The sequence below is a fragment of the Merops nubicus genome, unplaced genomic scaffold (assembly GCF_000691845.1).
Source record: "Merops nubicus isolate BGI_N331 unplaced genomic scaffold, ASM69184v1 scaffold16207, whole genome shotgun sequence".
NCBI classification, from domain to species: Eukaryota; Metazoa; Chordata; class Aves; order Coraciiformes; family Meropidae; genus Merops; species Merops nubicus.
Genome location: NW_008618516.1, coordinates 24663 through 42429, shown reverse-complemented (window position 1 = coordinate 42429; position 17767 = coordinate 24663). Strand labels below are relative to the sequence as shown.

Below are 17767 nucleotides of genomic sequence, written 5' to 3'. Positions count from 1 at the left end.
GTCAGGTTAATGCTCTACTACAACGCACTTTTAAGAAACCAATTCCAGACTTTTAGGAAACTTCCACACTTATCTAAGAAACCTGGGGAAGTTCCTGACCATGTTATTTCATCTGCTTAATAAAAAATCCAGTGGTTTCTGATATTTCCATCCAACTTTCACTAGATTAGAAAAAAAAAAGTCTCATATTTACTTCTTGGATTGAAACCATGGGCACTAGAGGGGAACACAATTTTCAGTCTTTTTATGTTTATGCCTTACTGGCTTTAGGATAGGCTATGTTTGTTGCCTGAATATGGAGAAACATTTGCTCAGCTTACCAACTTGCAATCCAAATTTCTAGAAAGCTAACTGTAAATACTCAGAGGCAGCAAACCTTTGTAAGATGTTTTTCAAACTTACTTGGGCTTTTTGTTTAAGAATAGTTGTAGGTTGCGCTTCAGGATCCAGGATAGAAATTATTTCATTGACTTTTTCAAGAGATTCATAAAAATGTGTGATTTGTTTCTCCAGTTCTTCCAATGGAGACAACAGACGCTGGCATTCATACAGCAGGGCACAGGAGTATTCCTTAACCTTTGGCCATTTAAAAGAAAATAATTATTAAAAGTGTTGCAAAATTCAGTAAATAGTAGTTTACTCTGCCTGTGTTTTAATACAGTTGCTACCTGCCTCTTTTAATATGGATCGATTCTGATCCTGTACTAATTCTTAAAGAGAAGAATACTAAATTTAAGGATGGTAGTCTTAAACTCTAAAAGAAGTAACATTTTCTCCACTTTGAATTCAATCTATTGTTACTATAACTATACATTTGCTCAAATGGATATATCTGAGTATTTATGTAGTGGATCTTACATATTATATATGTATTTGAACTACATTTATGAGTTCAACAGTCAACAATATATGTAGAAAAGTATTTTACAACCTTGCTAAGCTGCTCTTTGATCCTCGCCAAAGTTCCAAGCATTTCATTCCCTTCCTCTTCGGGAACTTCTTTTGTAACAAGTTGTGCTGTTCTTGTAACCACTTTGTACTGAGCTTCCATCGCAGGCAATTTCTGCTTAATATCCTAAAATAAAATTTTCAAGAAATATTTCAACAACAGCAGCCATGCATTCATGGGAGATATAAGTCTGTTCTCAAGAGATAAAAGATATCTATATTGCAATTATCAGTTGATTTCATCAAAGATTTTAATGAATACTGGGTCATATTTCAAATGTATAAACTGTACCAAAGGCTACCAGTCAACTCACCTGAACATGATTTGAAGCAACACGGAAAGAAATATCAAGTGGGGCAGTGTTCTGGAAATGTGCTTTAGAAATGTTACTCATAGAACACAATGATTTATATTAGCCATACAGAAATTTTACAAAAATGCACCACTGGCAAAAAGAAAAAAAGTAATAATGGAATTGTACAGTAAAATAATTGTATGCTCTCAGAATTAGAGAGTTACAACTTTCTCTCTTATGAAGGACAGACAAAGGAATAGAAGGAAGACACTTACTTCTAAATCTCGTACAAACATTTTGACATCAAGGAAGGACACTTCTACAGGGACTGAAAATTTCTTATTGCTTCCATCAATAAAAGTAGTCAAATGGGTAACACCATCCAAGTATTCTTTCTTCATTTTGTCCAGTTCATCTGCTCGAGCATACTAAGAAAGTGTAAAGTAAAATGAAAAACAAAATAAAACAAACCACCCCACATGAGTTATCTGGCAATTAAGTAATGACTTCAGAGAATTTGCATGTTTTCAGGGCAATTGTTTGCTGGAAAAATTGTGTTCAACAAAATACAAAATATTGGACAATAATCTAAATTAGATACTAACCATCTGCATGAGTTTCGATAGTGTTGATACTAAAGTGTGCAACATTCATACAAGAAGTCAGCCTTTTAAAAGTTTTCTATCATTTGGAAAATGCAAACTCTGGTCTATTTCTAACCTAGAATCAACATACTGATTAATTTCTCATTACCTACAGTATCAATTTTGAAAATTCAGAAAAGAGAATAGAACATGAAACCCTAGAAAAGCTGAAGGATAAGGGAAATTCCAATAAAAGAACTTCTGGCTAGAGGAAGGTGAATCATAGGTCTTAGAAAGTGGAAAGAGTTATATGACAGTAATGGCAAAAAGCCAGAGAGAAAAACAATATAGCCAACATGTAATATAAGCTGCATAAGTAGGGGAAGAGACATTTACATCCTGAACATTACTTTTTCCACAGTGAATCACCCTAAATATCATCAGCAAATAAAGCTTGAGAACATTCTAGTCAACAGAGGGGGGAAGTTACAATAAAAAAGGAGCAATTATTTGCTTTTCCATTGAACTTCATTGCAATGGAAATAATTATGTCAATAAAGAAAACAGATTCAGCATCTTCAAATAGAAAACCACAATTTAAAATCATTGCAAGGGGAAAATATGATAAGAGATATATTGACTGTAGCAAAGATATTTTCTAATGTGTTCCAAAGGTCTGAAATACTTCTGTGTAATTTTATTTCATATCTTCCCTCTGTTTTTTAAAAAGCAAATATAGAAACAACACTTATTTTCCAATCAGTTTAATTTCTTCCATGAGATAAATTGGATTTTCTCAGTTATTATCTATGCCTCCTTGTGTACAAGACAGAATTAATGTCTGACTAATTTGGAGAAAACATTTAGCTAATTACTTGCACTCTACCTGCTTACGGTTGCAGTACAATAATTGAATGCAAATTTCATTAATGAGTAATGAAAATATGGACTTTCACCATTTTCAGTTTAGTTTTACAGAGCTTACAATAACAGTAGCTACTTAAAATCAATAATTTTCTTCAAAGAACAGTAGAGGTTATGCCTTTAATAATATTCACTGTATAAAGACAGGAGACTATAAAGAAAAAATACAGTTTATACCAGCTGAAAGAGTACAAAAATAAAAATAAAAAGCTGTATAAACAAAAGATAAACAAAAGAAAAGCCCAATAAAATTAACTGCTGGCAGGGACTAATTTCTAATTTAAATAATGAAGAATAGTTTGGCACTTCATTAAGTTGTCCTATAGTTGTGGTAGTGGGGCGAATCTGTCTTTCTTGCATGGAAATGACAAAGTAAATCTTTAAAAGCAACAACAGCAAAACCAAATACCTGCTTAACTTGCATAAACAATTCTCTCCATCTTCCATTTAGTAACAGAAGCTGCTGTTTAAGGTCTCTGGAAATAGTCTCATCACATGTTTCAATCAGAAAATTACCAGCATCATTCATGGCTGTGTGCTGTTGGATCCAATGAGGTAAGTGCCTGAAGAAATCCTGAAGAAGAAAATGAAAACATCTTTCTGGATTTTTTTCAAATAGCCTTTAGATTAAATCATTAAACTAAAACTTAAGTACCAACTAATGGCTTGCTAAAACTGAATAATTATCTGTTGAACCTCTTCATATCAATTATGCCATAATCAATTTTTAAAGTCTTTTTAATGTTTTAAAGTGAACATAACCTATGGAATTAAAAATTACCACCAGTTTACTTACAACTCACTTTACTCCAGTGACTAGCTTTAGTTAAACTAATGTAACTGCTCCTTAAGAGAAGGCTCCATAACTGAAAACACTGTTAGGGCTCATATAATTTCTGCCTTGTCATGAAACATTATGGGCTGATAGTAACCTGGGCCATGTGCAGACTGTAGAGACATTCTTCCCCTTCTGTGAACCTTATGGAGCTTTCCAGAGTCTGGCATCCCACAAGGCCTGGGAAGACTGACTCTTTATCAGTGCTTCCTCCTATCTCAGAGTAGGTGAGTAGGGAGGGGGAAGAGATGGTTGTCACTGATTTATTTTTTTTTTTTCTGTTCCAGAGAAGCAGGCTAAATGGCCCACTCATAGTGCCAAAAGCTTCTGTGTCTCTTGTTAGCAGGTTATACACTCATAAATTGGTAGAGAAGACAAAGATCAGCTCCCACTCTTCCTTCTTGTGCTTTAAGGAGATGGACAATTGTTCCTAAGGCAGGTATATCCAGGCACTGTGACTACAGCTATAACAGTAAACACAAAACAGGACTCAACCACTGTTCCACAAATGTTCACATCTTCTCTGACATGGTCTTCACTTGTTTCTGCTACCCTTCTTCCAGACAATGCACAGTTCAATGGCTGACAAATGGCAAGGGCCTCTTCCCACAGAACAAATCATCAGGCCACCTTCTTTTAGGGGAGAAAGTGTAGCCACAAGGATCTAAGCTAAGCCATGCCACTTGGTCCTTAGGACTAAGGAGAGGGCATTAAATTTATTTATGACTATCAATCTACCTTATTATTCCAACAGTGACAGTCCCAAGCAATCCTTTGCTCAGGGGTAGATGTGAAAAAGCCCTGGCCAACTGTACTGTCAGTCATTGCAAGTTTCAGAGCTAAAGTTCTGAAACTTTATACTTGTCATAACTCATCCACATGTAAAAACAGTTCTGATACATCTGAAAAGAAAATGTCAAATCAATATATATATACTGCTCAAATTTGTTGGAAAGAGAATTGAACAACATCCAGTGTTTTAAATTTCTAAATCTGAGATCAGTAGAGTACAAGTGCTCAGTACTGATATACCAGTGAATGAACATAATCACGTCAGTGAATAGTATGTGCAGTTTGAATCTTCTGCTCACAGTGGAGCACAACCCTTGCTTCATGCAAAGATTATCCTCTGTGAGAACATCCAAAAGAAATTAAATCTAGTGAATCCAGGACTGGACAGTTCTCTAATGGTTAGACTTATCAAAGGACAAGAAGGAGAAAGTACTGGGAGTAAAGTACTTGCTCCTGCATGCTTATTCTCACAAACCATTACCTTCCTCAGACCTTGCTAGGGACTCTCTCCATTTCAGAAGCCAATCTAAAGCATATGTAAAATTTAGACAAGTTTGGAAGGTACTATGAAGCACACCTCATTCTCAGTTAAAACAATACAGCTCTGTTTAAGGAAGTTCCCATATGAGATCTAGAAGCCCTTTGGATACAGCTGTTGGAGAAAGGTGGGAGAGTGCAGCTACAGCAGGGTTACAATGGGAAGTGCTTAAGAGGTACTGCAAGTAAATAAAGGAGTTGTAGAAGGAGTGGTTTGCTCATTAATACATTTACTGTTAAATTTCTAGTACTTTGCAGTAGAAAAATCCAAATGCATACTGATCTTTTTTGCAAGACCTCTGCTACAGGTTCACAATAAGATTTCTGAAAACAAAAGCCAATGAGAAAGCTAACAAGCCACTTTCTTTTGCAGAAAGAACAGTGGTACTTGCTGGTATAGAAATCATAGAGAGATAATGGAAATAAGAAGAAAGGATGACAGCATGGTAAGGGGATACTATGGTCTTTGCTTAGGCACAGAATATTGGTGGGGCTTATTAATGAAGACAAGGTTTTCAAACAAACATCAGTGAAATCTTTGTGTCATATTGCTGATATATTTGTGGTTTTACAGAACAAATATTTGGAAATGTTTCAAAAAGTTTTATGCCATATTCCAAGCACTAGTTATCATCTTCCACCAGGAATCTGTGCTGATGTCTGTATGATTATTAATTGTACCACCATGACTACTGTATGACTATTAATTGTACAAAACAATATAATATTTCTTTTGATTTTAATTACCAAATAGAAAAACCTCTGAATCAGAACTGTCCTTGGAACTACCTAAGCAAACTTAGCTGCTGTGGAGTGCTAGATACAACGTTAAGAGTAAAAGCAGCTTTTAAAATATCTATCTCTGTCTACAGGCAGATTATGTTACCTCTCAGTAATCTTTAACAGTTTTGAGCCAATGTAATTTTTAGACAAAATTATCATTTGGGGAAGAATAATGCTTTCATGTCTAAGGTTTACAACAAGGCTTTCTGAAACCTCTTATGTATCACAATAGTAAGAAGCATTTGTTTGATTTAGGTTCAAAATCAGAAGCATGTAGATATATTGTGGATACGTTCATACTTCTGCTTCTCACAGGTTTATCTTTATTTTATTCCATTATTCTACATCAATTTAAATTAACAAACTTTTACAAAAAAAAATTATACTGCTCTGTCATGTAACATGGAATGCTCACTCCTGACCTAATATTAGCCTGATAACCTATGGAAATCATGTTTTGGTGTTAAGAGATACATAGCTACTAGACTGGGATTGGGTGAAAATGTAATACCTATGAAATGCAGTATTATTAAAGTCAATCTGGGCCATTATTAAAGTTTTGAAAACATAAATAGTAGTGCTTCAGTACTCTAATATTAGGGGAAAAAAAAGAGACATCTTTGACTGCAGGTCCCCAACAGGAACTGTCTTGAAGATCTCTAAAACACCAAGGAAATGGATTAATTACTTATCCATTAAACATAACAACATGTATTAATAATGTTTTCTTGAGAAGGCAACAAACAGTGAAATCTGACATTTATATGGCAGAAAAATCACTGAAAAAAAATGTTCTTAATCTGTATACGCAGAACATGACTACCCACTTTGGCGTTAAGAGCTGTATTTGCCTGGGTGAATTGTGCAGCATTCCTCTCTCTGAGCAATACTGCTGCCATATATTCTTGTCAAAGATGCCTCTAAGCATGTTATTACAGATGATGCCTTTCCTCACTGCATGTGTGTGTATATATATATGTGTGTGTCTTTGTACATGCTATACACGCAAACATTGCAACACCTATACATGCAAACATTGCAAACATTGAAACACCTATGATGAATGTAGATAGCATGCCAGAAACAGAAAAAAATATCTCCTTCTTGTGTGAATATTTTGTAAAACAACCTAAGCAAATGCAAAAACATACCCCATGTTTCATAATACACAAAACAGTCAGATACACATGCTATTAGTGCATACCTTTTTAGAATGTTCAGGCTGATTCAGCATTTTTTCAGCATCTTCCAGCCAAGCTTGTAGACCTGCCACAGTGCTACTGTATCTGTCCCAATTAGCAATTACTTCTTCCAACATGCTTCTTACACTTCTCACCTCTACTGAGAGGTTCCTCCACTGTGCTGTTGTTTCACTCATGAATTTCATCACATTCTCAACTTCTTCCACTAAGATACAGGAAAGACAGAGATTAGTTTATTTCTGTAAATCTTAGATTTATGGTACGCTTATCCATTCTCATTGGGGAGCTATATTTTAAGGCAGCTTCTATTTCAGTGCAAAATTACAGCTGAGAAAGTAAACCTGAATTAAAATTGAAGACTAAGGAAAGTACACAAAATGAATGGTATATTCAAAACAGTCACACTGCATATTGAGTATGGTGTTCCTTTCCTAATATGTAATAAAAGAAATCAAGAGAGAAAGTTTCCTCAAGAGAGAAAGTTTCCTTGGAAAAAAAAAGCAGTAAATAATAGGGATGTATAATGTACAAACACATATGTCTGCACTGAAAAGTACTGAATGAAATTCTAATCTTCCTTCCATCAGCTTTAAAACCAAACTGCTGCTAATTTTTGCCATTTAATTTTTTGCATTTTCCTCATGGCAATAAAGGAACAAGAGTGTCTTTGCTCCAGAAGAAATAAAAAGAGAGGAGAAAAAGGACCCATACAATTCCTGAGAGTTCATAAAACTTGCAGAATATAGATAATTTTAATTAATTAATTAATTAATTATTTAGCTAAGGTGTTCTCTAATTTGCACTGCACTTTCTGAATTTATGTAAGTGAATAGCTGCCCTTTGGAAAAGAGTTTGTTATTGTAGTTTTTAAATAGCATTGAATAAATCTATTAATTTTATTCTTTGTAAGAATACCTTGCAAAAAGTATTTACTTTTGCAAAATTTGTGTCACCATCAACTTAAATTTCACAACAAAATAACATATCCATTTTCTCTCCACATCTGCTAACCAATTCAGCAGCTGCAGCAATCCTCCATGGACATTATTGTGTTATCTCCTCAGCAGAGATTAAAGTGATCTCATGTCTGTAACTATCTAGGTCAAATACTACCCTCATGCATTCTCACTGAACTCAGCAGTGTTCAGGAATTACAGGAGGCAGCTGTAGAATCAGCTATATATTTTTCTCACTTGTATCCATACTTCAGCTATCATTTGGGTTCCTCTTAAAGGTTTTCACAGTTAATGAAGAATCTTCAATAAATCAGAGTATATTTTTGCCACTACAACAACACTGTGACCAGCTCTTGGCAAGCCAGAGAGCACTTCCAGGCACCAGAACATGATCTTCCATACTGCCAGTCTGGTCTCTGGCACATTTTTGGCCCAAATCAACAACACTGAAACAATCCAGAAGTTAGTATGAAGTATGGATTTCTTTCATTAGGACATCTGAACATGACCACCCTCTTCTGGAGATTAAGAAACTGAAGAGCAAGAGGGCAGGATTATCTGCATCAGCTGTCTTCATCCTACAGAACATCTGAAATTGCTACTAGAGGCTGTAGCCTCTCTGGTGAACTGCACCTGCTGCACAGCTCTGCTGCATAGAATAAACAAATTTTAGATATTTTTAGTGGGTACTTATGCCTACACAGATTCAAACGGTGTCCCCATAATGAAAGAAACTTAGGCATTTACCTGAGCCATTTGCTTTGGCATACATTTCAGCTGCTCTTTTCAAGATCTGGTAAGTAACTTCATACTGCTCAAAGAACTTACTATTTTCAATAACAGACTGAAAAAAAAAAATTATAACAGATGAAAGATAGATATTAAGAACACAGATAATTTCCATGAAATGACAGCAGGTCAGTGATAACAACTATTAACTTTTAACTTCATTACTCCTCCATTAATTTTCCCCATCATTATAAAATAATACATAAATGTAAGCTTTTTAAATTAATTGTACAGCAAGATATCCCTTGGCAAAGACAGTTTATTTACTTTGCATATGGAAAGATTATTCAATATGTTGTTAGTCTGCTAATTGCTGACTTGCTGAAACTCACTAGTATATGACATTTTGTGCAGAAACTAAGCAATTTACTTAGAAGTTATTTAACAGAAACTGTTTTGCACTGAGATTTAAGTGGAATGATTTTAACAAAAGAGAAGATTTCGTCCATATAGGTCACCACAAAAATAAAATCCTGTTAAACTTTAAAAATTGCTCCTGTATTAAGCCTTTGCTGAAAGACAAGTTTCACTTTAAGAGATTAAAAACATTTGATTTATCCTTCAGTTTCCCTTTACCTCCTTTGCAATTAATAAAAATAAGATTAAGGAAACAGTACACAAAAAAGCTACTTTTCCAAAGTGTGAGACAGCACTTGTTCCTTCGTGAATGATGTCTTTAGCTGTGTAATGTGTTATATCATAAATAATTTACCTGGAAAGATTTTCTTTATGTCTCTTTATCATTTATGCCTCTTTATCCCTTATGGCAAATGACACTGACCTTTTTTTAATGTCCTTCAGAAATGTTATTTCCTTTAAGTGTGATATATAATTATATTTCTATATTTAGCAAGCATATTATATCTTGCATTACCATTCTTAAAAAAGGAAGAAAAAGCTCCATTTTTTACAGGGCTTTTTCTACTGCCTTCCCTTGTGCACTTACATAGAATGGTTTTGTAACTTACATTACCTCTCATGCCTCCCCAGTTACAGACTCACAAAATTAAGCCAAGTACATCTTATGTGTCTACAGAAGCTCTGAGGTGTGAAATGCTATGTGTACGAGTGTGATTTTGGTAAAACCAGGTTTCAAATGAGGTCAAATGTTCCATGTAGTTTGAAGACGAGAATTAGATTTTGTGTATTCATCAATGCACATTATATGAACATGAAAAAAAAAAAAATTAATCTGCTAGCCAGTATAAATCTAAAAATCTTCTAATTTAAAACTTTTTACAGTTGCTATGTCAAATCACCACAGTTACCTAGTACGTACTTTAGAAATGTGTTTATTACCAAGGAAACTAGAAGTCAAGGAAAATCCAAATTTCTTCTCTACTGTTAATAAAAGTACCTGGCACGTGTAATGAACTACATACTACACTATGAATTATGTGACAAACTCTGGATTTTCACTTTTGCCAAACATATACATAAAGACATTTTACCCTGAACCAAAACCTTCAACACTTCATATGAGAAAGTAAAAGACTGTATCAAACTGCTTATATAATACTGATCTCAAGAGAAATTGGAAATATTTTCAAAAAATTAAATATAGGCATTTTGCTGATTAATGGCGTCTCATGTCTGTCAAGGTTCCTTAAGAAAATAAGTAACTCTTCCTAAATCTGTATAGCATATGGTGCTAAGAAAGTGTTAATACAGCAATGCCAAACAGAATTTCATGGGTTAAAATCTGTGGATAAATGTACATAATAATACTATTATAGCTGAGATCTTGGTGCAGTATATTCTTCATGTTGATGGTGCACAATTTCTGCTGACCTTTACCTCTTATATATGAAAGACAGATGAAAAGAAGATGGGATACTGTAACAACCACCACTTCTATTTTTTAGCTACAGTACATAAATATTTTCAAGGCATGTGTTCTATCCAGGTCCTAGCTACGCGTGTTCTTAGAATGCTGACGTTGCTCAGTCTGCTTTGGCAGACAAACAAACTTACATTTTTAACTCTGACTAATATAGTCACTGATAATAAGGTACTGACTACAGTTTTCATACGCAAAACTAATTTACTGGAAGAGAAACACTTGGCTCTTGGGCCTGGAAAACTGCTGCCAGGTAAGCCAAAGCAAATAAAGTCTCTTGCCATCACTGGACACCTGGAAGGAGCCAGAAGTTAAGGCCATCAGGAATGAAACTGAGCTCTGTTTATCTTCTTGTCCCAATTTCCTCATTTTGATGTGATGCACTTTTATGAAAGATGCACAAAAGCATTTTCTTTTGCAAAATCACTATCTTAGCACTAGTGGTCTGAAGCAGAAGACTAATGGATGCAATTGCAAAATAACATACAAATTCACCACTTAATGTCCATTTTAAAGCAAAAAATAAGAAAGTGATATAAAATACTAATCCATAAGTCAAGTTATCCACTTCCTCATTATTTCATCTGTCACCTTTTAGCAGTTTTTGCAATAGTCTTAGGCTACACAAATGGGCTATCAGTCCCAGCTAATTCACATCACTCTAGCAAACTATGTTATTTTAAACAACCATCTGAATTTTGCAAAGCTTTTCTAAAACAAGGCTTAACTGTTGAATTTTATTTGTCCCTAACTGTTAGTTTAAACATAGAAACGAAAAAGTATGAACAGGTCTTCAGTTTTTACTTTGTAGAAGAGCTTTACTGAGTTTGAAGTTTGCTTCCGAAGTAATACAAACTATCAGGCTGTGGGGGCATCAGTAATTTTCTCTACACAGTGTCTTGGTTCTGAATGATTCTACAGCTGCATGAATTCTTTCCAAACTGAATTTCCCCATGCAGTTTTTCTCATATTTCCCCATAAAAGGGGAAAAAAAGTATTTAGACCTGCCCTACTTTTGAAAGAATCCCTCATGCCCTAATGTAGAAGAGCAGCAGTGGTACCATTCTACCAGCCACTTGGTGCTGCAAGTGTGGATTTAACAAGACACAGTGGCATAAGACTGAAAGGGAACCTATCAGTGAGCATTTTTAAGTCAATAGCCTCTTTTTCTTAATATGATATATGGATGACACAGACCTGCTCTGTTCTTTTTTCAGAACAGAAATAAAGTAATGGGTTTAATATACTAGTGCTGAAGAAGAGGCGAAAAAAAACATTCTTTAAGAGAATAAAATGACTCCCCTATCAATATAGTATATTCAACAAGTGCACATAAGCAGCATACCGTCTTTTTTTTTTTTTTCCCCCTTCATTTGGAAGAACTCAAAAAAATAAAATACCGTGAGGAACTGCATTTTAAAAAATCTCCACTCTCTCTAGACTTAATCTGTGTATATTCACTATAAAGTGCATCTATCCACTTGTGAAAGAAGATGAAATTAAGTTATTTGGAACTGCTATCTAAAGTTAGGAAAAATCTAGGATTTGAAAGCTCCCACATGTGCTTGGTAAACTGATGGCTGGACAGTTAGCAGCTGGGACACTGCACATCACTTTCATTCTTTTGTCTTTTCACTAAAGTTCCTCCATGAGGAAGACAGATTCACATCTGAAAAGATATTCCATAAAAATGTAGTCATAAAGTTAATTACTGAAAGTCTCATTTCTATTTCTGTTCTTATACTCATTTCCAGAAATCTTAAATATTAATATGTCAGAAATAATTATAAAAAGGAGAAAACACCAACTTACAATATAATTTTGAAGAAGTAGTTCCACTGACTCTCGCCTTCCATATTTGATAATCCATGATTTTAACTTTGATTCTGCAAGGACTAAGAGTGACAGTAGACGGTACTTCAGTTCCAGAAACTCCATCTTCAACAGATGGAGCTCAGATGAAGAGACAACAAAATTAAACCTATAAAATGAATGACACTGTAGTAAAATACGGCAATATTCATTTTTGCAGGCAAGACTGAAAGCTTTAGTAACAGTTCAGATAGTCTTCTAATCTTACACCTAATTCAGAGTCTACAAACATTTAATTATGCATGATGATCACTCTGATGACTACTTTTGAATAGCAAATTAATTACATTTCTTTTTATTCATAGAAATAATCAGTTTACATCTGTTACTAAGTTTTGCAAAGTAATTTTTCCTCTTTTTTCACATGCATCCCAGCTGTTGTTACATAACATTTCTTTCAGGGAAAAATAATAACAGGATCAAAATAAAAAAAGTATTCCCTTCCAAAACCCTAGGATTATTTTGATTCTCATCAATCTTTAAAGCACCAGGTTTTTCAGTATATTTTTATGTAGGTAGTATTTTTTTCTAGGAGGTTTTTCCTTCCAAGTTTTTCATGCTTACCACAGAGAAACATAATTATACAGTGATTTCTACATGAACAGATTAAACAGCAGACAGGTTCCTTTTCATTCACAGAGCATTTTTATTTCAGATTGAAAGCCTTACCTCTCTGCCATATCCTCTAATTGGTCAGATGGAATAGGCACTCCGTTAACAGATCTGGCTCCATGGATCTCATGGAATGCCTTTTTGTGAGCATCTATGTTTTTCAGCAGATCCTGGTTTGATTTTAAGAGAGAGAGAGAGTAAGCAGTGGGGGGAGAGGCGGCGACAGACAGAGAAAGAGGGAAGGCTCACAGTAGGCTACCTAACTAATAAGCACAATTTTAAGCCTGCACTGATGACTCAATGTGGTTAACTATTTGATCATGCTCCCACATTTGCATGCAAGGTTATGCATACCACAAAACCATTTATAGCAACATGAACATTTACATAGGGAACCCCCTTACAAGATGCCCTGCTAAAGCTACATCCAACAATTATGGAAGATTTAAAAGCATAGGATACACTGCAAAGGCTTAACAAAACAAGAACTCTTAATTGTATTAAATAATTCCTTAAATGCAGTCAGCGAATACTCTTAACATCACAGCAGCATAATCTTGCTAAAATTACTCTTCACATCTTTATAGCAGATACTAACCTTTATTAAGTACAGATTCAAATTTTCAGCAACTAATCTACTCCACTATATATAGGCAGAAGATCCATAGCTCCTTATGTAAGTACATATTCAATATTTAGTGAACTTTTCATTCCCTCAGCCTCAAAAGATTGCTCCCTCTGTATTGCACAAATGTAGAATGTGATACCCGACCTGTATTGCTGTGCTAAGAATTCTACCAGCAAAAACCTTACAGCAGAGCACATTTCAACTGTAACTAAGCAACACCGCTTCAAAAGGCTTCCTGGAAATTACACATTAAAATGAATGACTGGCAATAGTCTTTGAAGAGATGCTGTAACAATAAAACATCAAGTCCCCAGCGGCTGAGAGGACACAACAGTGGGTATTTTACTGCATACAGACAGCTGCTGGCACAATGTGCTCAGAAGCCTAATGCCAAAAGAAACCACACAAAGGTCCCCCCTTCTCACCTGAGGGAACAAAATGCAGGCTCGTATATTGATCACACATGTCGATTTGTTCCTATGTGCTGAGGAAGGGTTTCTTCCTACTCAATGCTCAGGGCTTGCACAGCAGAAATTAATGGTAATTCACTGGCTCAGATCACCAAATGGTCCCGCCATCCCCATCAGCCCACCTATGTTTTGATTGTTTTCCACTTCAGCCAACACCTTGTCAAGAGAAACACTAGGCTTTCTCACAGGCAAGTAATGCACTGATTTTACCATGGTGAAAATTCCAGTCAGGGTATCCTCTGACTAATACTCTCACATAACGGAAAGACTTGGAACAAGCATCTCAGCTAGCTGCATTTGAGACCTTGCCAGGCAAAATGGGGTGCCCCTAACATTCATTGTTAAATCAAAATAAAAGCCAGTAATTTCATTCAACATCAGCTGAAAGCCCATGAAAACTTTATAGTGGTCTAACGAAGTGAAATCCTGCTCTACAAAATGACCCTCAACAGGCACATACATTCTGCTTGATTTCTGGATCTTGGTGGCAACATCAACTAAAATAAACATAAGTGCTTGCCTGGTTCCATGAATGTTTGCCCAAATAAGCTTGAAAATAGCCATAAGCTATAAAGTTCACTATGACAGCCCATTGCCAAATGAGACAGAGATACAGAGAAAGCAATGATGTTATCTGAACAAAATCATAACAAACAAAACTTTCCCAACAACCTCCTAGGAAAGAAGGACTGATAAAATATATGCTATTGCATTTCTGGTACTATCCAATAGCACATTAGGATCCATCAATGCAAATCTGAGCAACAAACAAACTCCAGGAAGAGACAGAATTACACAGGTTTCCCTTGGAGCTTTCCCCATCCCACTCCCATGGGAAAACTCTTGTAGCACAGACTAATCTATATCAAAGCTTATTTGTTGGCATAAAAATCCCTCACCACAGCATTTCTGATGCAAATAAAACACAGTTTAGGACACTGTCTTGTGCTTCTTACAAATGTATCAAAAAGAGGTCTATAGTGTTCACATTATAAGAACAAAAAAGTGTTTGCCTTGCTTTTTTTTAAACGAAAGTCAAATCTTATGATTCTGAAACACTTGATGTTAACAAGAAAGCTAATGAAATTTAGCATTACAGGAGACTAGACCTTGAAAGAAAACAATAGCTTCCTCACATATTTTAGTATTGTTATGGTTAAAAATTATTAGCCATCACTTAAGTTAGAAAAGCTGCCAGTATTCTAATAAAAACTAATCAAAACAGCCAACAGATCTTCCAGATAAATTAGCATTATCTGTCACAGCTGTTCCATGCAACTGGACCATGAAACTTCTCAGCTTTTCATTATATGGCATTACTTTTTAATTAAAAAAAAAATCCGCCCATATTCTAAACACAACAAATAACAAAACCACAAACAAGTTTAAAAATTGTAGCAATAGAGATGAAGAAAAAACAATATGAACCAATATAGCCTTACTGCTGCCAGTTCAGCCTTTCTCTAAACCTTCTTTCTCCTTTCTCGGTCACATTTAGTTGTTCAGTTTCTTTTATCACCTCACCAGTGCTTTCTGTCTATATTTTTTGCATATATATTAGGTAAATGCACAGACAAACCTCACAGATTAGTGTCCTGGTTTGGGGTAAAACAGAGCTGTTCAATGCTCAATGATTTTAACTAGCTCTTGTAATTAATTGTCTTGTCTGAAGTTAGCAGCGTTTTCGCAAACTGCCTGGCATTTAGCAGTGATAAGACTTCATGTTTAGAGTTACTGCCAGGGATTGCAGACCAAGTCCACCACTAAGCTTGGATCTCACACAGAGCGGGGCAGAGAGCACACCCCACCTGCGGGAAGGAGCGGGCAGGATAAGTGACCCCAGGATTCACCATTGGGGTATTCCATCCCATATCCCTCATATCCAGTAAAAGCTGAAGGACCAGGAGGGGCAAGCCCTTCTGTCTCCCCTTCCATTCTTCTTTCCTTCTTCTTTGGGCTGCTCCGGCTGCAGTGGCCGGCATCCAAGGAGGACTTCGTCCATCCTGCTTTTGATCCCTAGCCGTGTGTTCCTGAACTGAGTTCCAGAATCCAGCTCCTGTACCCAGTCACCCTCTGTGGCTGAGTCCAGCCTGGCACATCCCCAGGGGCTGCTCCCCAGCTGGGGGTGATGGTGATGGATTGCCATCAGGGGGCAGCTGGGTTCAATTCTGGTCTTGTATATATTTGTGCTTATTATTTTTTATTATCATTATTATTATTGTTATTCGTGTTAAAGCTGTTTTCCTTTTCTTTTCAATCACTAAGTCTCTCTCCCTCATTCCATTCCTCTTTTGCTTTTGGGGGTGGGTGGAGGGAGAGCACCTGTTACAGTTCTGGGGGTGGCCCTGACCCCAAACTGTGGCATTTGGAAACTTGGACTCAGCAAAGAATAATGGTAAAGTTATTTAAATTAATCTGGGAAAGTTTCCTGTTTACCACAGCACAGGGCATTTCTCATGCAATTTGTAATCACAACACTATGAAAAATCGCCTAATTCTATTTTTCCTAATTATTGCCTAATTTCTATTTTCTATATAGTGCAGCGCATATCACCTGCACTATCAACAAACTTGGTATGTTTTCTCTCTTTTACCTGTTTCACCTACGAAGTTCATATTGGTTGAACAAGGTATCCAACTTATGAGGTCCCTATGGAATTTGACCTAACAGAAAACCTAAAGAGGGGAATAATTAAAATACTAATACCTGATATCTTTCAGATAGTAGAAGGAGGAACATTCAAAAGCAATTTTAAATATTGCTTGTAAGACACACATATATCACAGTTCCTGTCACCACTGAAAGCCAGCTAGCTTTAGCTACCATCAAGATGACACCACCCAGAGAAACTAGATCATTTACAGCTTTGGAAAGGATGAAGCATAATGCACAGAAAGAATGCATGTAGATGTACCTTATGTTGTTCAAGCTTCCGGTGTATTGTATTTGCTGTTTCCTCATGAGTTTGGTGAACAGTTACTTCTTCCCTCAGAGCAGCCTCTGCTCTATAGAGCCAAGCACCTATGGTACCCAAAGGTGCAGGAAGAGATTTATCAAGGTGTATGTGCCAATCAAGTAGCTAGGAAATAAAAGTAATAAGATTGAAGTTCCTTCCTTGCTTCATTATATAAACAAGTATCTTGAGAAGAATCAAACTTTACACTGTTAGACCAAACCCCTACATAGTAAAGTATATTTGAGACATAACTCTGTGTCACATTAGTTCTGAAATTAGGGCATTCTCACAGTCAGAAAAAAATCTATAATGATTCCTTGATTCACATATTTCCTTTCTAAAATGGTAATTGACTTACACAAGTGACCACATATAAACTGGAACAACTGACTAGCTAAAGATCTGGAATTTCATCAGTTAATAGGCACAGCAAGGGATGTGAGACCTTCTTCCACACAATATCCTTTTATATCTATTTTGAACGTATTTTTTCTGTATAAAGTGCAAATGAGTCTCAAAGGACTCTGGAGTCAAGAATATAGCAGTAAAATACTGTCTTATTGGCCATCCCAGTTATGGGAGTGAAAAATTAATTAAAATTATGTCCAAATTCCAGAATATATCTAAACAGGTTTTCTGTTAAATATATGATAAAGCAAGATCCATATATATAATATACACTGAGTAATATGTAATATAATGTACACTGAGTAATAATGATTTAGTAACTTATTAGGGACAA

The 17767-nt window shown here is 35.6% G+C and overlaps 1 protein-coding gene across 1 annotated transcript in view; it reads right to left on the bottom strand.

Moving 5' to 3' along the window:
• Positions 1-17767, bottom strand: part of LOC103775998 (nesprin-1-like) — a gene marked incomplete at both ends in the record, with an annotated part of 86100 nt that overhangs the window by 47099 nt on the left and 21234 nt on the right. The window contains 9 exons of the mRNA XM_008943478.1: positions 403-576; positions 932-1075; positions 1520-1672; positions 3162-3326; positions 6904-7106; positions 8605-8701; positions 12299-12467; positions 13028-13140; positions 16984-17148. Of these exons, the coding sequence (XP_008941726.1) occupies positions 403-576; positions 932-1075; positions 1520-1672; positions 3162-3326; positions 6904-7106; positions 8605-8701; positions 12299-12467; positions 13028-13140; positions 16984-17148 (1383 nt within the window). The remainder of the gene's footprint in view (positions 1-402; positions 577-931; positions 1076-1519; positions 1673-3161; positions 3327-6903; positions 7107-8604; positions 8702-12298; positions 12468-13027; positions 13141-16983; positions 17149-17767) is intronic.